Source organism: Cyprinodon tularosa, unplaced genomic scaffold, assembly GCF_016077235.1.
Source record: "Cyprinodon tularosa strain WSP-4 unplaced genomic scaffold, ASM1607723v1 ctg158, whole genome shotgun sequence".
Taxonomy (NCBI): Eukaryota; Metazoa; Chordata; class Actinopteri; order Cyprinodontiformes; family Cyprinodontidae; genus Cyprinodon; species Cyprinodon tularosa.
The window spans coordinates 621,706-641,691 of NW_024038416.1; the positions used below are offsets into that span (position 1 = coordinate 621,706).

General features: G+C 36.9%; 1 protein-coding gene across 3 annotated transcripts; it reads right to left on the reverse strand.

Moving 5' to 3' along the window:
• Nucleotides 1-126: 126 nt before the first annotated feature.
• casp10 (caspase 10, apoptosis-related cysteine peptidase) lies at nt 127-18,222 on the reverse strand. Of its 3 annotated transcripts, none has more exons than XM_038280212.1 (13): nt 18,066-18,222; nt 10,705-10,800; nt 10,099-10,379; nt 8,986-9,088; nt 8,678-8,807; nt 6,548-6,594; nt 6,417-6,459; nt 6,203-6,219; nt 6,052-6,082; nt 4,121-4,191; nt 2,040-2,160; nt 1,428-1,926; nt 127-966 (listed from the first exon to the last, which is right to left on the reverse strand). In XM_038280212.1, the coding sequence occupies exons 3-13, from the start codon at nt 10,374-10,376 to the stop codon at nt 807-809; spliced, it is 1,500 nt and encodes a 499-aa protein (XP_038136140.1). In that variant the 5' UTR covers nt 10,377-10,379; nt 10,705-10,800; nt 18,066-18,222; the 3' UTR covers nt 127-806. The 3 variants fall into 3 exon arrangements, with proteins under 3 accessions (XP_038136140.1, XP_038136141.1, XP_038136142.1); XM_038280213.1 differs by lacking the exon at nt 18,066-18,222 and adding an exon at nt 12,180-12,323; XM_038280214.1 differs by lacking the exons at nt 6,052-6,082; nt 6,203-6,219.
• Nucleotides 18,223-19,986: the final 1,764 nt, after the last annotated feature.

Genomic DNA, 19,986 nt, shown 5'->3' on the forward strand with positions numbered 1-19,986 from the left:
ATTTCATATTATTCTTGCTACAGACAGTCAAAAGAAAATGAACTGGCGGTATTCCTACGCAATTGGACCTGAGCATCTAATTGGTTAATGAACGTACCAAGCACAGAACACAAATAAATATCTAAATGAATGAATGGAAGAATAGAAATTTATTTCAATTTGACAAACAACAATAAACAATCAATAAATCAACAAAATACACTGCATATTTCTTTGGAGATCAGTTTCTTTTATAAATTTACATTCATCTAGTCCAGCAGGTTTTATTATTTAAAAAAAACTCAGAGAATACATCATTTTTCAAATCTGAGTATTTTATGGCAAAATAAAGCACATCTAGGACTTTGTAAACATTACTTGTTAACGTTGGATAAAGAACAGCATTTTTTTTTTAATATTGCAATGGGACTAAGGCAGAGGAGATGACAAACTGGAAACAACACTTCATAGGAAAATATAATTGCATTAATATGCTCATGCAATAAAAAATGTACATATATACACATTTTCAAACAGAAAAACATTATATAATGTATTATTATAGCAGTTCATCATGTCTCACGATGAACTGCTATAATAATCATGATATGATGAACTGGCAAGGTCTAAATTAATTGAAACAGTGTAAAATGGTTATGGTAAATATGGGGAACAAAGGGCAGACAGCAGGGATTCATTCATACCATTTTAAGCGTTAATGCAACAGATTTTATATGAATTCTCAAATAAAGCCACTAACAAAGTCCAGAAACTGCTTCAAACCTGTAGACTGTCAGAAGAAAAAAAAATCCCTTTTGTCAGGAAAGTCAATTGAGGAAGGGGGGAGGCCTTTTAGGGATCGGGAAGACCACTCTCTTCCGGAGCGAAAAAGATGGCTGTGGCATTTGCTTTTTCCGCTGCGTATTGTCGGTCTTCTTACTGACGTCGTTGTTCACTTCTGTGAGAATGGAGACAAGGTCGATCCCCCTGGCAAAACATTGGATACTAGATTTAGTTTAAACAATGTAAAAGTTCTGAAAATAAACAACAGTTTGAGCCAGAGCTAATTATGTATGTTTATCACAAGTCAGTTTGATATTCATAACAGTCATTAAAGGCGGATGATTCTGGTATAAAACCAATCAATAAATCATCGAACACAGATTTTATAGTTTGGCTAACACAAGCATTCAGGCTGTTAAGAGTGCTGTAAATAATACAATGGCTTTATGTAAAGCCATTATCATCTAAATGAAAGGAAATAAGCACTTCACGTGCCTCACTGTGCATAAAGTACATATTTATGAGTTTCTCCTTTTGAACCACTTTACAGAAATAAATTAACTTTTCGATGATTTTTTTTTTTTAAGATGTGCCTATAATTGATTTTAATTTCTCTCCATGAAAGAAATGATTAGCACCAGATATGTGATCATTGTTTTACTCACTTTGGCACAAGCTTGACAAGGTTCTGGCACAATGACTGGATGTACCAGGTCCCATTGCTCTTATCCCTGAAAGAGACGTAATCAGGAAGGGTGGCCATTCCCAACAGGAAGTCTGCAGCTGTTGGGATGCTCTCGTTCGCCACTCTTGCATCGCTAACAACTTCGCTGGTTTCGTCCTCAGGGCCGTCTGCCTGGATGGGCCTCAGCTCGTTTGTGCCTTGGCAAGCCTGGATGAAAAAAAGCTTTGGTTTTTCTACCAAAGAGGGGCACATCTGTCCGTAGAAGGGGGACATCATGTCCTTGATCTTAACCACTTTGCCATCTACGCCGTAGACCCCGCCCTCCGTGCCATGACTGAGAACGCAGCACACCAGGCAGTCCATCTGGCTATGGTCCTTTTTTCGGAGTTCCTGAAGCACGGAGAGAATTTTCTGTCCGTTACAGTCTTGGTGTATCTCCACATCAAAGCCCAGCCATTCAAACACTTCTTTCAGAGCATCTGAAAGGAATATAAATAAAGGAAAATTGTTAAAAACAGAGTTACTATTCAGAGTAAACAGTTTATAAAAATAAATATGCAGTTCAATTAAGATTCATAAGACCTAAACTTACCTTCATCAGCACTGGTTCCCTTTCTTTCCTTTAAAGCGACTGTGGAATGAGAGAAGTCATTGTTGTTCACTATTAAACAAATTCCTCTCTTCTTTCCAGTCATCTGATATTTTTTCAGAACCTAGAAACATAAACCCCCCCAAAAAAAAGATTAAAAACCGAAAAAAAAAAAATTTTTTTTTTTTACATAATCCATAATATTTTACACATATTCTCTATGGAAAACGGTCATAATAATACAGATGGACGTTTTCCTGGGGTTTCATTCTTTATGCTGATCTTAACATATAAACTATTAAAGGTGGAGGATTTTCTTTTTCCGGATGGATCATCAAAATAAGTGGTTCTCCTAATTGTCAATCATTCTGGTGATATGTTTAGGCCATCCCACGTGCTCGTACCCATTTTTGCTTACCAGTGGTGAGTCTGACATAGTGGAAAAAATGCTAATCTCCTTTTGGAAAGTAAGCTCGTATAAGAGATGCAAATAGCAACTTTTAAACAGAGAGTGCCCGAGGAGAAAACGGCTCAGGTACCTAGTTGTGAGCATGTGAAATTTTTTTTTTTTTTTTTTTTTTTTTTTAAGTAGAGAGGGCAGGTCTTTTCAACAATGTGCATAAAGATGATCATAAAAACAACAACTCAACGTTGTACTGCATTTTGCACTATATACATTTTTGCACTGCACTAAACCTTATTGTTGCGCTGAGTTGCTAATTGGTGGCAGCCCAGGCCAGGGCTATTGGTGTGTGCACATATAAATTGCTTTGCCTGACACTGGTGAAGGCATAAATGACACCTAGGAAGGCAGCTCTTTCCTGCAAGTTGTGTAAGAGATTTGTGCTGAATACTAGCTGCAGAGAATTTGAGGAACCATGTCAAAAAACTGAAGAGGCAGTTGGTAAGAAATCTGACCTTTATATAGGATCTTACTACTGCTGCTGTGTTTAATCTAGTCTGTAATTTGAGTGGAGTCCTCCTCATTTGATTTGTACACCTTGATTTGCTAATGGCTGCAAGACACAGCAAACCTTCTGGCAATGGCACATATTGATGTGCCATCCTGGAGGAGTTGGACTGCCGGTGCAACCTCTATAGGGTCCAGGTAGCCCCTAATGCTAACAGTAGAGACAGTGACCCTAGCCAAATGCAAAACTGGTGACAAAGAGTCAAAAAAGATGAGGAGGGGAAGAAATGTCAGTGGCCTCCACCTGTAAAACCATTCCTGTTTTGATGGTCGTCTCGTTGTTGCCCCTCTAGTGCACCTGTTGTTATTTCATTAACACCAAAGCAGCTGAAACTGATTAACACCCCCTCTGCTACTTACCTGACCAAATCAATATCCCAGAAGTTTAATTAACTTGATGCTATACTCTGATTACAAAGTGTTCCTTATTTTTTTTTAAAAGTGTATTATGGTTAAGGTTTTTACCTGACTGTTGTTACGACTGACCACAAAAAGAGGGAAATAAAAATAAAAAGAATGGAAATAGTCGACTGCTCTTTCTGAGTAAATCCAGCTTCACTCTTAAAGTCATGGCTCCACCCCTTTTCAGTGTGGGGTGCAGTTTCTGAAACACCTGACAATGACTTTTAAACTGGCTTTCTCTTCTCCTACATTGTTTACATTCTGATCACTGCTGCACTTTATATTGGTAATGTTTATCAACTCCAACTGCAATATCATTTCACCACTGTAAGCTTTATGCAATGGAATTTTGTTTTGTATACACTGTGGGTATACAAAAGAAAAGAAAGTTTGTCTAAGTCTCTAAGTCTGGTCTAAAATTGCACCACTAAGGACAAGTACAGTAAGAGAGGGAGATAAATGAAAGGAATGAAGGAAGAAGATACACAGGAGGGAGTAAAGACAAAAAGAAAAACAAAAGAAAGAAACATAGATGATATTTTAGACAATGTTACAAGGAAAACAAAGTGGAACTACTGATAATCTCATACTATAAGTTTTCCCCAAGCTAAACACAAACTTGAAAAACACCTAAATATTTCCCAGAGGACAAAAACAAAACCTTATGTTTGTTAGCATTTAGCAAAACTAAAGAATAAATAAATGTCTGTACCTCAATATTTTCCTGGGATTCAGATCTCTTGATTTCAGGAAGTGCACTGGTATCCAAAGAAGCCACAGGCTCTTTTATAAAAACAAGTAAGAAATGAAGTCAGTTTTACACAAAACAAAAAGTAAAAAAAAAACACAGAAACATATCCTGAACATCTAGAAAATATACAGGTGCTGGTCATAAAATTAGAATATCATGAAAAAGTAGATTGATTTCAGTAATTCCATTTAAAAAGTGAAACTTGTATATTATATTCATACATTACATACAAACTCATATATTTCAGATGTTTATTTTGTTTAATTTTGATGATTACAAATGACAACAAATGAAAATCTGAAATTCATCATATCAGAAAATTAGAATATTACTGAAGACCAATAAAAACAAAGGATTTATAGAAATGTTGGCCAACTGAAAAGTATGAACATGAAAAGTATGAGCATGTACAGCACTCAGTATTTAGTTGGGCCTCCTTTGGCCTGTATTACTGCAGCAATGCGGCGTGGCATGGAGTCGATCAGTCTGTGGCACTGCTCAGGTGTTATGATAGCCCAGGTTGCTCTAATAGTGGCTTTTAGCTCTTCTGAATTGTTGGGTCTGGTGTATTGCATCTTCTTCTTCACAATACCCCATAGATTTTCTATGGGGTTAAGGTCAGGAGAGTTTGCTGGCCAATTAAGAACAGGGATACCATGGTCCTTCAACCAGGTACTGGTAGCTTTGGCACTGTGTGCAGGTGCCAAGTCCTGTTGGAAAATGAAATCTGCATCTCCAAAAAGTTGGTCACCTGCAGGAAGCATGAAGTGCTCTAAAACTTCCTGGTATGTGGCTGCGTTGACCCTGGACCTCAGAAAACACAATGGACCAACACCAGCAGATGACATGGCACCCCAAACCATCACTGACTGTGGAAACTTTACACTGGACTTCAAGCAACGTGGATGAAGTGCCTCTCTTCTTTTCCTCCAGACCCTGGGACCTTGATTTCCAAAGGAAATGCAAAATTTACTTTCATCAGAGAACATGACTTTGGTCCTGTTTCTCTTTAGCCCAGGCAAGACGCTTCTGACGCTGTCTGTGGTTCAAGAGTGGCTTGACACAAGGAATGCGACAGCAGAAACCCATGTCTTTCATACGTCTGTGTGTGGTGGTTCTTGAAGCACTCACTCCAGCTGCAGTCCACTCTTTGTGAATCTCCCCCACATTTTTGAATGGGTTTTGTTTCACAATCCTCTCCAGGGTGCGGTTATCTCTCTTGCTTGTACACTTTTTTCGACCACATCTTTTCCTTCCCTTCGCCTCTCTATTAATGTGCTTGGACACTGAGCTCTGTGAACAGCCAGCCTCTTTAGCGATGACCTTTTGTGTCTTGCCCTCCTTGTGCAAGGTGTCGATGGTCGTCTTTTGGACAACTGTCAAGTCAGCAGTCTTCCCCATGATTGTGTAGCCTATAGAACTAGACTGAAAGACCATTTAAAGGCTTTTGCAGGTGGTTTGAGTTAATTAGCTGATTAGAGTGTGGCACCAGGGGCCATCAATTTTGAACCTTTTCACAATATTCTAATTTTCTGATATGATGAATTTGAGATTTTCATTTGTTGTCATTTGTAATCATCAAAATTAAACAAAATAAACATCTGAAATATATGAGTTTGTATGTAATGTATGAATATAATATACAAGTTTCACTTTTTAAATGGAATTACTGAAATCAATCTACTTTTTCATGATATTCTAATTTTATGACCAGCACCTGTAGATAAGGAGGTTCAAGTGATTCCTTTCAGTGCCTAAAACATTACATCCCCATATCATGGGGTAGCTATATTTACTAAATATAAGCTCAGAAAAACTGCTGAAAATTACTCAATTATACAGATTTAATAGAAAGATACTGGAAATATCTAAATATACAAATAAACAGATACCATTAGAGGTGTTGAAGGAATTCATTGAAGGCTGCAGGACATAAATCACATGAGGGAAAAAAAAAACTTATTCAAATATTAATCAATGATTTTATATCTTTATTTAGATGCCTAATCACTGTCCAATTATTGAATGCTTTTAGATTCTTACCAACGGATGCATTGGATCTTAAGAAGAAGAAAAAAAAAATGTTATGTAATTGCAACTAAAAGGAAAGAATATATATTTAAAAGTGCAATATGTAAATAAGCATTTTTTTCTATGCATCTCATCAAAAAACAAACTTATCTTCATTTTTGTCTGCTAAAAAAAAAAAACTTCTAAAATGTCAGAATTAGTAGAAGAAAAATTACTCATTACTTACCATTCATGTTAAATGAGCCAGTCCTGTTAAATTGTTTTAGGATCTGATAAATGGTAAAAAGTCGAGTGTTAAAACCATGGAGTTTAGCACGATAACAGAGGTTATGTCTAATATTCAGAAAAAAGGTATACCTGGTTTGGCTCAGGAGGCAAAGATGAAGACCTTGGACGACACTTATCTAAAAGAAAAGACAAAGAAACTGATACTAAAGAGAAACAAACAGTAAGAGCAGAAAAGGCTAAGATATATTCTATCCATTCATATTTTACGTAAGTTAATATGCGTTTGTGCTTTGGATGCAGAGGGTAGGAAATAGCATCTGGACAGTTAGTAAAATCTAGTAAAAGGCACAATTTTTGCAATTTCTAGTTTTTTTATTTTTTTCATTAGCCTGGGAAAAATGTTTTATTTTGATTCAAAAGACTTTCCTAAATAGATCTGGGCACACAGGCAACAACAACTACACACACAACATTGGGAAATGAGCTTCAACATTGAGGCTGGCCAAAACAGCAGCTATCCAGGCTGAGCACTCTGCCTAAAGTCTTTTTTAGATCTACAAACTTAAACCTTTATCAGGGAAGATATAATAAACCAACCTCCATGCTTCTACCTTTCTCCTGCTGATTTTCCTTCTATAGAGAGCATTAACCAATGTTCTACAGCTCAGAACACACTGGGGTTCCTCAAAGGTCCATACATTTTAATTTACCATAGATACTAAAGAACTCTCATCGGTGTGTGACAGCGGAGATATGCAATTGTATGCAGATGATAATGTTATTTATGTAGACTTAAAGCACTTCTCACATTGTCATCTATAGGAACCACCAGATCCACTGTAAGAGGCAGCACTGATGTTCCTCTTACACATTGTACATTTATTTTGACTGACAGTTTATTGAGATAGAAATTAAATATTTATTCCACCTTCACTTAAAATAATGTATCCTTGATAATCAATTTTATAACAATTTATTATGGGATTCTTTGGCATCTTTCATGTATTGCTTGTAGTGTAATTAATTCTTGCTGTGGTTTTATATTGCTTTTTTTTAAAGTATGATACTAAATTATTTAAGACTATTTTGATGGAAGAATGTTCATTTGTTTGTTTCGTATTGTATTTATATCCATGGTACCAATGTTTAGCCAGTTCATAATAATAAAAAAAATTAGCTCAAAGTTCAGTTCACATAGATGAAACTTTGTTCACAAACTTATAAATGAAGTAGTTTGAGTTCTTCGGTAAATGAAGCCACAATCCTACACAATAGAACCTCATATTTCACCCTTTAAATGTGTGATCATAATATATAGAAATAAATGTAAAATACTCAATGCAGTCAAGGTACACTGTGTGTGGAGTGAAGCCTTTATTTAGCTAAATTAAATAGAACTTTAAAATCATACAGGTACATTCAGGTCCTGCTGAAACGATCTGTATCAAAAATGCTTTGTTAAGTTCCTCATTCAGTTGCAGATATTTCCCAAGATAGCTTCAATGCTTGCTATGACTCACTTTCAACTTGAAGTGGCTAAAGTACGGACTTGTTTGTTAAAACGTTTTCTTTTTTCTTTCGTCTTTCTTTGATTGGTTAAAAAATTCCGCCAAGCGCTTTGCTAAACTGGCATCAGAAATACAAGTAGATGAGTCAGAATCGTGCAGACTAGTACTAGCAGCTGACAGTACTGGTCTGTCATGCTGTCTACCGTAATAAGTGCCGTAAAACCTGACGTTATCCATTGAAAAGTGTCGTTATCAATAGAACGTGGATGTGAGTTGTCTGCGTCGCTCATTATTCTCAGAGTGAACGTTGCCCTCGTTCACGTTCTTTACTTCAAAACTGATCATTTCAACTTTTACTAAAAATATGAACATATTTAGTAAACGCTGTTGAGGCAAAATACTGTATGGTACATTAAGGTACCTGCTAATTCTGGAATGTTCTGTTATTTGCATTGTTCAATGCAAACAGACATTTTAACATCTGAACAGATTAAAATAGTCATACTCTCAAAGAAGAATTTTTTTAAGGCAGATATCTTTACTTTTTTATGATTTGTGTGAAAACTAACTCTTGTAAATATATATATTTAAACGAGAAATTAAAATCGTCTCTCTGACTGAAGATAAACCTTCTTAGTTTCAGTTTCGCATTCCCTAAACTGCACATGTGTAAAAAGTATTTCTTATCTAATGAAAGTGAAACCATGAAGGTATCATTTACAGTCTACATCTATGATAATGAATGGCTTACCTTCTGAAAAGCGTCGAATCTTTTCATTCAACAAAGGAAACACTGATTTGAATATGTTAGCAAGATAATCAAGATTATCTTCATTTATGAGGTCCCTGCGCTCCATCTCCAGGAACACCCCCAGGGTAGTCTGAAAATGTGAGCAGGTTTAAAGCAGGATTAGGCATACAACTTTGTGATGGGTCAAAATATTTTGACTTTTTGTTACTGTCCATTACAGAGTGTCTAATTTAATGGCAAGGTGTAGAAGATGCGGATAGAAGCAGAAACCTCTGCCACACAGTAGCCTGAAGAAAGAATCACTCAACTTTTTTCTCAAGTTTTTTTCGTGGGAGGTCTTTATCCAACAGGAACTTCATCTTTTTCAGCTCTTCAGTGGTTATTTCCTCTGAAAGGTGGTACAACAGCTTCCTGAAATGAAAGAACGTAAGAGATAAGGTTCAGCCTAGAGCTCTTGAGAGGCAATAGAAAAGAGGCTATCGCAGATCTTAGACATTATAACCATCACTAATCCCAACAAACTCTGTAGCATGTTTACATCTTTGCTGCTGGCTGCATGGTTTCTCTGTTATTATTGGAAACTTCTATGAAATGTCCCATATTATTCTATATATTTTAAAATTAAAAATATTACCAATTAGGCACCCAGAGCATGTTTTTGCCACTTGTGCAGGAAATTCTCTGATTAGGCATATGGCTTTTACTAAAAATCTTTTTGGCTTTCCCATCCCATCCTCCCAAAGTCAGCGACCCCCCCAACCCACAACCATGACAGCCAGTGAGAGTTTGTAAAGATAGCCTCGGAGTATGCAATAATACATAAGACGAAAGCTGGAGCTTGGCTCACGGGCTGCTACAGAGCGCTCTGGACAGCTTATTTAAAAGCATTCTCCTGATGACGTCATCAGGGGAAGTTTTTCAATCAGAGCATTTTGAGCACACATAAAGAGGTGAAAAAAGGCAATGTGAATCTCATAAACAGGCTTTACGACTCCTATGACAGTAAAACTCAATTTTGACTTTCTAAAACTCAATTTTGTATAATATGGGACCATTAAATAATTTCATACAACATGCACAATTTATACCTTTTAAAAGTCTTCCTACCAAGTTGCACACGTGATCTGATTTGAACAACCCCCCCCCCCCCCCCCCCCCCCCCCCCCCCCCCCCCTCCAACTACACTAAGTAATTAATTCCCAGCAAGGCCTTTTGGATCTTTGGCAGGAGCATCTCTAAAGGCAGAGATTATTGGCAGTTATTTTACAGTGTATGACAATAGAAACTATAATAAAGGAGAAAAATATGTGTCTTCAACTTCTGTTCCAAACTGAAATCCATCCAATCCAATAACATGACCTAGCTAATCTGAATGTACCTGAATATACCAATCTTTTGATGAGAGAACAAGGGCAGCCCACCTGTAGGGTGAGATCTGACTAGCTGTAAACATTCGGTCAGAGATTCCCAATTCACGCAGGATAACAGGACGCTGGATGGTGAGAAGGAGTTCGATCAGGAGCTGTGGTTCTTCAGCGGACAGGCGGTCCTCGTCCATCAGCATAGTGAACAGGTCGCTTACTGATGAAACAGAGTTCGGGTTTTTGCGCAAGAGGTCAGTGCACAGAAAAGCTATTGCTTCTACTTCATCTTGGGACAGATCTTTCTCCACGCCAAGCAGCACCCTTTGGAAATCCATTTCCTATAATTGAGAAAACAAAATAAAACACAGATTTTAGTAATTTGTTTTTCAAGAATAGAGCACTCAGCCTTCACATTTTATGTAATTAATGTCGTTCCTACACTGTGCGACTTTAGCAATCATCTAAACACGATTTCATTACTTTCTTCCCATATTTGCGGCGCAGCAACATGTTGAAAAACTATCTCCCTATAACAGTATTCCCCAACCTAAATTCTGAGTTTGACAACAAATGAATCCAAAGGCTACACTAACTCAATAGTAGCAGTCAGGCTAATGCTAATTAGCTCATATTAGTGTCAGGTCTGTTGAAACAAAGACATACCAAAAAGCTGCAGGACACCGGGCCTCAACGACTGGAGTTTGAGGCCACTGTCCTGTAGGCCAAGTTCTGGTGGTTCCGTTTTCCAGAAGATTCTCACTGTGGATAAATTAAGAAGTCATTTTATACATCCTTGTATTTACTAATATTATATTTACTAATATTGTTTAATATCCATCACAGGTTGTCTTTTATCACTAGATAGGAAAAAAAGGCAATCATAGAACTACCCTTATGGTACGACATAAGACCGCAGATTTAGAGAATGAGCAAAGATTTATCCATGACTTTCCTACAACCCTCGTCATCAATCTGCCGCCTAATAATTTCTCAGTGTATATCTGCCACAGCAAACATGACGAGAGATTTTTTTTTTATTTGCCGGTTAGTTTTGGATCACTGACATGCCTTAAGACCGAATAACATCCCAGTAGCATCACTATGTTTGTAAGAATAATGCAAAGCTTCAAAAAGCTGCACTAACAAGTACAGTAAAAAAAAAAAAAATGATTTTGGAGGCTAGTTTACTAGGCAGGGAGTAGACCAGTAGACATACAAAATGGGGACTAACACGTACACCACTTCCTACGCAAATGTTGTGAACTAAAAACAAAAACAAAAACTTAAGTAGGAAAATGTGGCTATCCTGACACCCACTCAGACTCATCTGCCCAGGGTATGCCAGGAGTGAACTGGGGGAAAACGTTAAGAATATCATTTCATTAAAATTTGGTATCAGGTAATGATTGAGAACTTTACAAAAAAAACAACATTAAAAGTATTTCAATCTCAAAAAAGGAATCTTTAGACTCTTATTTACCTTTTATTGATGTAGAGTAATGTTTTGATAGATCCAGGATCAGTTCATGTACTTCAGAGGCATATCTACTATGTTGCTGACAGCTTTTAGACATGTCAGCACATGTCCAGGAGAGCAAATCTAAACTTTGTTACAACAGCTTGCTAGAATGAAAGTTCTTCCTCTGCAGATTAGTTGACTCATGTGTTTAAGAGAAGGCAAACATTCCTGATAAATATGAAGCTCAGAACATTTAAAAAAAAATAATACTTTTAAACAGATAACTAGAAAGTGTCACGGTTTAGGCTGCTCCAACTGTAAATCTCTGTTTTCTTAGCTAGAATAAATCTTAATGTAAATAACAGGATTCTAGCAGTTGTAGGGTTCATAAAGATAAACCCTGGAGAAGCAATGGGAGCTGCTATTTTAACAGATTATTCAGTGGAGAATAACCACTGCGTGGCTGCTGAATCATTCGGTTGGTTTCACTTTCAAAACAGTCAGGAGTGAAATAAAAGCAATGTCTAAAGAAACAGAGCTGATTAAACTGTAAGGAACCACACTAAGCACAGAATTAAAAGGCACCATTTTTCCCTTTTTAGATAATTTTTTATGCTTTTATAAAACAAATTTAGTAAATGTAAAGTGACAGTTTGTTTAACTAGAAGCAGGCTCTTACCTTATAAAAAATGTGTTCAGCAGAGCAGACCTTGTCAGAGACAAACTTATGACTGCTGACAATAGAGGTTGCATGAGTCCTAGGGCTGAGAGGAGGGCTTATTTACTTGATGTTCCCTCTGGGTTCACTGGTAACATTTAAGCAAAACCCTGTCGGTAATTTGCTTCCCTTCCTCATGTTTTCCTCTTCAAATGAATGGAATTTCACAGAACACTTTATTTAAGCAACTCCCATCCCAAAAACCACATGACTTATTATTCATTTTCCAATCAGCCAGTTAGATATGATCTTTTATGACGTAGTTATTAATATTTTACTATAATAAACAGTTTGTTTTAATTAGCAGTTAATTTATTCTGATAATTAAACCACCGACAACGATTAGATCAAGGCAGGAGCAGAGAAGAATACGTGAGGCACTTTTTCTACCACCCTTTTTTCCATCCACTTAACTTTTAATGTATATGCTTGGATAATCAAGAACAAACAAACAAGTGGATGATGACTGCAGGATTCCCCATCATTGTTTCAGCTATAATACTTCCATCACATGATGTTGTTCATTGTTGTTATGCAATATGCTAATTTTCTAAAACAGAAAATCTGGGATTTTCATGATCTGGAAGCCCTGATCACTATAACTATTAGAAACTTTAAAATAAATACTGAAATACATAACTGAACCAATGCTATGTAATCAAAGGGTTTATGAAAGGAGTGACCAAAAGTCTACATCTTTGTTTCCTGTGTGAGGTATTTCTGCAGTTGAGGAAATTATGCTGGTATGACAAGATCTTAGGTCCAAAGATGGTTTCATGCATTTTTGTTTTGAATGCGAGGAACATGAAGTCAAAGCCAGGAGAGATACATGACCTAAAGGAAGCTTCAACAGTCATTCCCACAAGCCTGGAGTCCAACCTGCACAGCATCAGCCTAAACTGATCTACAAATACAGGTGCTGGTCATAAAATTAGAATATCATGAAAAAGTAGATTGATTTCAGTAATTCCATTTAAAAAGTGAAACTTGTATATTATATTCATACATTACATACAAACTCATATATTTCAGATGTTTATTTTGTTTAATTTTGATGATTACAAATGACAACAAATGAAAATCTCAAATTCATCATATCAGAAAATTAGAATATTACTGAAGACCAATAAAAACAAAGGATTTATAGAAATGTTGGCCAACTGAAAAGTATGAACATGAAAAGTATGAGCATGTACAGCACTCAGTATTTAGTTGGGCCTCCTTTGGCCTGTATTACTGCAGCAATGCGGCGTGGCATGGAGTCGATCAGTCTGTGGCACTGCTCAGGTGTTATGATAGCCCAGGTTGCTCTAATAGTGGCTTTTAGCTCTTCTGAATTGTTGGGTCTGGTGTATTGCATCTTCTTCTTAACAATACCCCATAGATTTTCTATGGGGTTAAGGTCAGGAGAGTTTGCTGGCCAATTAAGAACAGGGATACCATGGTCCTTCAACCAGGTACTGGTAGCTTTGGCACTGTGTGCAGGTGCCAAGTCCTGTTGGAAAATGAAATCTGCATCTCCAAAAAGTTGGTCAGCTGCAGGAAGCATGAAGTGCTCTAAAACTTCCTGGTATGTGGCTGCGTTGACCCTGGACCTCAGAAAACACAATGGACCAACACCAGCAGATGACATGGCACCCCAAACCATCACTGACTGTGGAAACTTTACACTGGACTTCAAGCAACGTGGATGAAGTGCCTCTCTTCTTTTCCTCCAGACTCTGGGACCTTGATTTCCAAAGGAAATGCAAAATTTACTTTCATCAGAGAACATGACTTTGGACCACTCACCAGCAGTCCAGTCCTGTTTCTCTTTAGCCCAGGCAAGACGCTTCTGACGCTGTCTGTGGTTCAAGAGTGGCTTGACACAAGGAATGCGACAGCAGAAACCCATGTCTTTCATACGTCTGTGTGTGGTGGTTCTTGAAGCACTCACTCCAGCTGCAGTCCACTCTTTGTGAATCTCCCCCACATTTTTGAATGGGTTTTGTTTCACAATCCTCTCCAGGGTGCGGTTATCTCTCTTGCTTGTACACTTTTTTCGACCACATCTTTTCCTTCCCTTCGCCTCTCTATTAATGTGCTTGGACACTGAGCTCTGTGAACAGCCAGCCTGTTTAGCGATGACCTTTTGTGTCTTGCCCTCCTTGTGCAAGGTGTCGATGGTCGTCTTTTGGACAACTGTCAAGTCAGCAGTCTTCCCCATGATTGTGTAGCCTATAGAACTAGACTGAAAGACCATTTAAAGGCTTTTGCAGGTGGTTTGAGTTAATTAGCTGATTAGAGTGTGGCACCAGGGGCCATCAATTTTGAACCTTTTCACAATATTCAAATTTTCTGATATGATGAATTTGAGATTTTCATTTGTTGTCATTTGTAATCATCAAAATTAAACAAAATAAACATCTGAAATATATGAGTTTGTATGTAATGTATGAATATAATATACAAGTTTCACTTTTTAAATGGAATTACTGAAATCAATCTACTTTTTCATGATATTCTAATTTTATGACCAGCACCTGTAGATGGTGAACCTCCTTCCAACTACATTACATTTGTACCATCACCTTGAATAAAGGTGTGCTGCCCCAGAGATGAGTATCGAGGCCACCTGCTGTTCATCCTGTTCACCCATCACTGCCAGACATGACAATCATTGTCCTTATGTTTGAGAACAATTTGATTTCCAACAATCAAACAATAGCAGTTTATACTGTGATAGACATCGGATCAATATCTATAGAAAATATGCCTTATAGAACGACCTTTAGTTTTACTGAAGTCTGATCCAGAACTGCACAGCTTTCAAGATAATGTAAGCAGAGGCAAGGATTTAGCTTCTTAACAGCTAAACATGATTGGTAGTAGTCCCAACCTCTTTTCAAAAGTTAAAGGTTTAGGGCTAGGGAATTAATAGCATTTGGAATATAAAAGAAAATTAGCTAAACATAATTTTCAAAATGCAGAGGCACTCAGTTTTAATCACGTTGCAAGAGCAAAACTCCACATTTCTCCCTCCAGCCCTTTAGGTGACAGTAATACGCTGAAAGTGGGTTTTCTCCCACACAGAAGGGATGAAAGTTGCAGCTGGCATGCAGATCTGTGCATGGGAGGAGAAGTAAGAAACTTTTCGATAAAATGTTACAGTAAAGTCCTGCAACAATGGACTCTAGAAAAGCAGCTTTCGAGGTCATGGTTGAAAATATTTGTAATTATGATTTTTGGAGAATTGTTAAGCCCTGTTTAAAGGTTATGTTTTAATAGAGTAAGGGTTACACTAATAATTTTGCCTTTTTATTTTCCCCACCATCATTTCAAATAGGTCAAAAATACACAGGCTACCTTTTTCTCCACCAAAACTCCTGAAAAGCAGGAAACTGAGAAGACTTTGGAGGATGTTAGTGTCCAGAAGTCCGACTCATACCACCATTTACGATGAAGCACGGGAGAGGGCCACATCATGAGGACCTCTCCTCACATCCGTTGAGGAGACTAGAAAAGCGTGATTTACCTGAAAACCCACTCCTACTTTTGCCTCGTGGAGAGCATCCTGACTACAGGCCTTTTACATAGGAGGCAAAAAGAGGATCAGAAGTTCATAAAAGCAACATAGAAGGTCTGACCTACAGGCAATCAGACATCTTTGAGACCAAAGTGCTTCCCTGTAAATATGCTGGAGACACACCTTTAACAGCCTCCCACCCACCAGAGAGTCAATAACTAGATATATAGAAAACAACAATATCACAAAAGAAGTAATTTAAAGGTATTGCGGAGGATTTTTTTTGCGATTTTTTAAAAATACCCGCCCTCACCACTTAAAAAAAATGGACATGCACAACCCTGTACCCGCTTCAGAGAGGGAACGCCTATTAAACGCGTGCAAGAGCATGCACAAGCTCATTTCTCCTCTGTTCAAAGGCTGTTCTCATAGCTCATACAAGCTTACTGCAACAAACTGCTGTAAGAGTATAACCAGGAAGTGAGGAAGTAAGTAAGTAAGTAAACTTTATTTCTATAGCACTTTTCACAGACCAGGGTCACAAAGTGCTGCACAAATTTATAAAAAGTTTCTATAAATTAAAACAACATACAAAAACAGTAAACACAGTATTAAACTAAAAAACGAGTTTAAAAAAGTGGGTCTTTAGTTGTTTCTTAAAAGTGTCTATACAAACAAGAGAACGAATGGTAAAAGGTAGCTCATTCCAGAGGCGAGGCGCCACAGCAAGGAGGGGAGGGAGAATTACACCCAGGAGCAAATGGATAAAAATAGACCGGAGAAAAAAAAAAACATGAATCGATACTCTTGCAGACGTATCGATGCATCTGCTCGTCGGCTGTTGGATCGATACATCGATACAAAACGATTATTATTTACACCCCTAATACTGATCTCAGTTAACTTACCGTTCGGTCAGATGATCACAACTTTTTGCTCCCTGTTGGTCAAGTAACTCCTCCCACACCGCGCGGTGCCTGCGCAAACTTTGTTATGAGTCGCTGTAACAGCAAATCCTATAATGCTTTGCGAGGAGAGCTCTACACACAAAACCTTCTGGATATATCTGCTTCTTCTGAGGCCTTTCTTTTCTTCTCATACACTTCGTGGAAACTTTTTTTCTTAAGACCTCAAATGGAAGCTGTTTTTTTTACAGACAACTGTTGAATTGTGCTGCTTTTATATTGATTCTGTTATACTGAATAAAATACATTGATCTACTGCCATTATTGAAGGAAAGAGGCAAAAAATCTCCTCTCTTTCAAGTGTTTGGCGCTTCAGTCTGACCACCAAGATGACATTCTGATCAGAAACACTGCAGCTGATGTCAGATCGCAGGTACCATCAGAATTAGTCATACAGAAACATCGAGACAGTAAACAGCCTCTGACTAAACCAGGTTACATCACAGCTGACATGGGGATATGTGCAATTCATCTCTTTTATCAATACTTTGTTCTACTGTTAATACTTGTATAGTTTTTGATCGTTTTACTATTTATTACAGTTTTTAATCCCACTTTTTCCCCATTTGCAACAGCTTTAGAGCAGTCCATAGCATGTATACACAAAGGCCAGAAGGCTGGGGCCCTGCCTTATTCTCATTTATTAATAATATATATATATTTCAATGGTATTTGCAACTCTTGTTTATTTCATGTTTAAGTCTGGAACCAGCAAAGAAAATATATGGAGCAGATTATTTAGCTACATGAGTTTTCAGACAGATTAACAGATTAAGTGTCCTGTAACTTTAAAGACCAGATGAGACTAAACCAGCAGAACCAAGTTTAGGATAACTGGAAACTGATTAAACAGGAAAAAAAGGTAGTTTCGAGTTTATTACACTAAACATGTTGTTATGTTTATACTAAAAGGTTACTTTTAAAAGCAGAAATATTCCCAATAATTTAAGCCACAGACTGCTCTTCTTTTGTTTATAAAAGGCCTAATTTATGAGAGGAACGCTGTTTTACTCACAAATAAAGATAGCTATTTAATTCTGTCATTTTACGAATGACTGTCTATAGAAACACACATTTAATTAGAACAAAAATAGAAAAAGAACGAGAAGGATAAAACTTTTACAGTAAGTTTGGTCAGCTTCACAGAGAGACGCGTAGGTTTGTTTTCCTTTATCTAAATATTCTCTATTTGGCTCGAGCTAAATCTGTCAGCCTTTAAAACTTTTATTCATTTATTTCCACACACCCCACCCCCCTCTCCCAATAGTGACAGATATAAATAGCTCCGTAACCGGCCGGTAAAAGACAAAACGACATTTTCACAGACGGACAGTCAGGCTAAGTTTGTACCGAAGATCTAATAAAAAGCAGCCATACCTGTTTGGACACCAATTGTTTCCTCGTCTGTCAGAAAAAGTTGGTTTTCGTTCACATCAGCATAATGTCAGAGCTCCGAACCGATGGAAGAGAGACATACGAACTAAATAAGCAAACTTTCCCAGAAGCCAGTCTGCAACCTTGCGTCAGTTAGGCTGAAGCCAGCCGGAAGTGGAAAGTAAAAGGAAAAGAGAGATAACTTATAAACATAATCATTCAGCTGCGCCCTCTGCTGTATTAAATATGTTGTTACAAGTCTCCGTTCTATAACGAGCTCCTGTAAAGTCTAATCCTGCCATAATTAAAAATACAGAAATAAATAAATGCACCAAAAATAAATAAGCATAAAATTAATTTTAGGTAGAAGTCAAGTTATACAGTGAAACATAAATATATGTATCTCTTTTAATTAGCTTTTAATTACTTATTTCTTTAAGTATTTATGTATGTGCATGTTATGTGCATAATATTTTTGTCTGGTTTATTCTTCCTTTGTATTTTTTTTGTGAGCTCCGGGGCTGCTCGGGGAACCCCAGCGGATGTTCCCTGACCAGCTAATTAAAAGATATATATAGATATTTATGTCTCACTGAATAATTAAGTTTCTACCTACATTTATTTGTTATTGTATTTGGGGGGGGGGGGGGGGGGAGCAATTAAATGTATGCTTAATTCTTTATTTTTGGAGCATTTTTTTATTTCTGTTTTTATTTTTAATTATGGCAGGATTGGTCCTCCATATTAAAGAGCCCCATTTATAAGAAATAATCATTTAAATAGATACCTTTGACAAAAAATGTTCTAAAATAAGTTATTTATTCACATTGCTCTTTCACTTCCTATCTTGTATGTAAGTCAACACTGTGACTCTGCTTTATCTCATCTAATCATAGAATTATTGAACTTTCTTTGTATGTTATGATATAAACAGAGGCGGGCAGTAACTAGTTAGATCTAGTAGATCTTTTTACTTATACATCAATTATATTAGTTAGATATATGCTTATTTTCCCCATTCAAAGCAGGTTCACTGAAAGGAGAGATCGATTCTTTTTTTTAAATGCACAAATATATATATATATATATATATATATATATATATATATATATATATATATATATATATATATATATATATATATATATAAACACCTGCCCATATTTAATTCCACCTAAAATAGCTGGAATCATACATAGTATTATCATATCAACATGCATTTTGAAGGAAGTTTACTCTTTTTAAACCTCCTTGACAGCTGAAGTGAGAGTAAACAGTATGAGATCATAAGACCTTTCTTAGGTCTTGAGAAAAAAAATAGTAGCAGCTCATAAGCATAGTAACGGATTTAAAGAGATCTCAAATGATATGACCGTGATAAGTCAAAACTGAAAAGAGGCTCAGATCCCAGGAATAACTGTAAAAGTAGACTGCAATATACGAAAAAGGCACCTAAGATACACAAATATCTCATAATAAACATCTTAATGTAGTTAATATGAAAAAGCTCTACCTCTATAATAATCTGAGACTTCACAGAGGAAAATCTTTGCTCTCTATGAAACATGAAAGCCTGACTTAAGTTTGCCACTGGACACCAGTTTTTTCTGGGCACATTCAACCTGTAGGAGACCCTGAGGAAAACCCAGAACTCACTGGAGGGACTAAATATCCGCTTTCCCTACGGTTATGTGTGATGATGTCAGAGGGGAGTCCTGTTGTCCTCATAATCTCCTTCTCTGCTTCTGCTCTAAATTAGAAAACTGTTAAAGTTTTAAGAAGTCGTTATCAGCAAAGCACAGACAAACCACCCTATAATAAATTTTAATAAAACATCAATATCATTATTATTGTGGTATATATAGTACATTTCTGATATTTGAACATATAGTTTACCAGAAATGAACAAGCAAAGTTGATTTT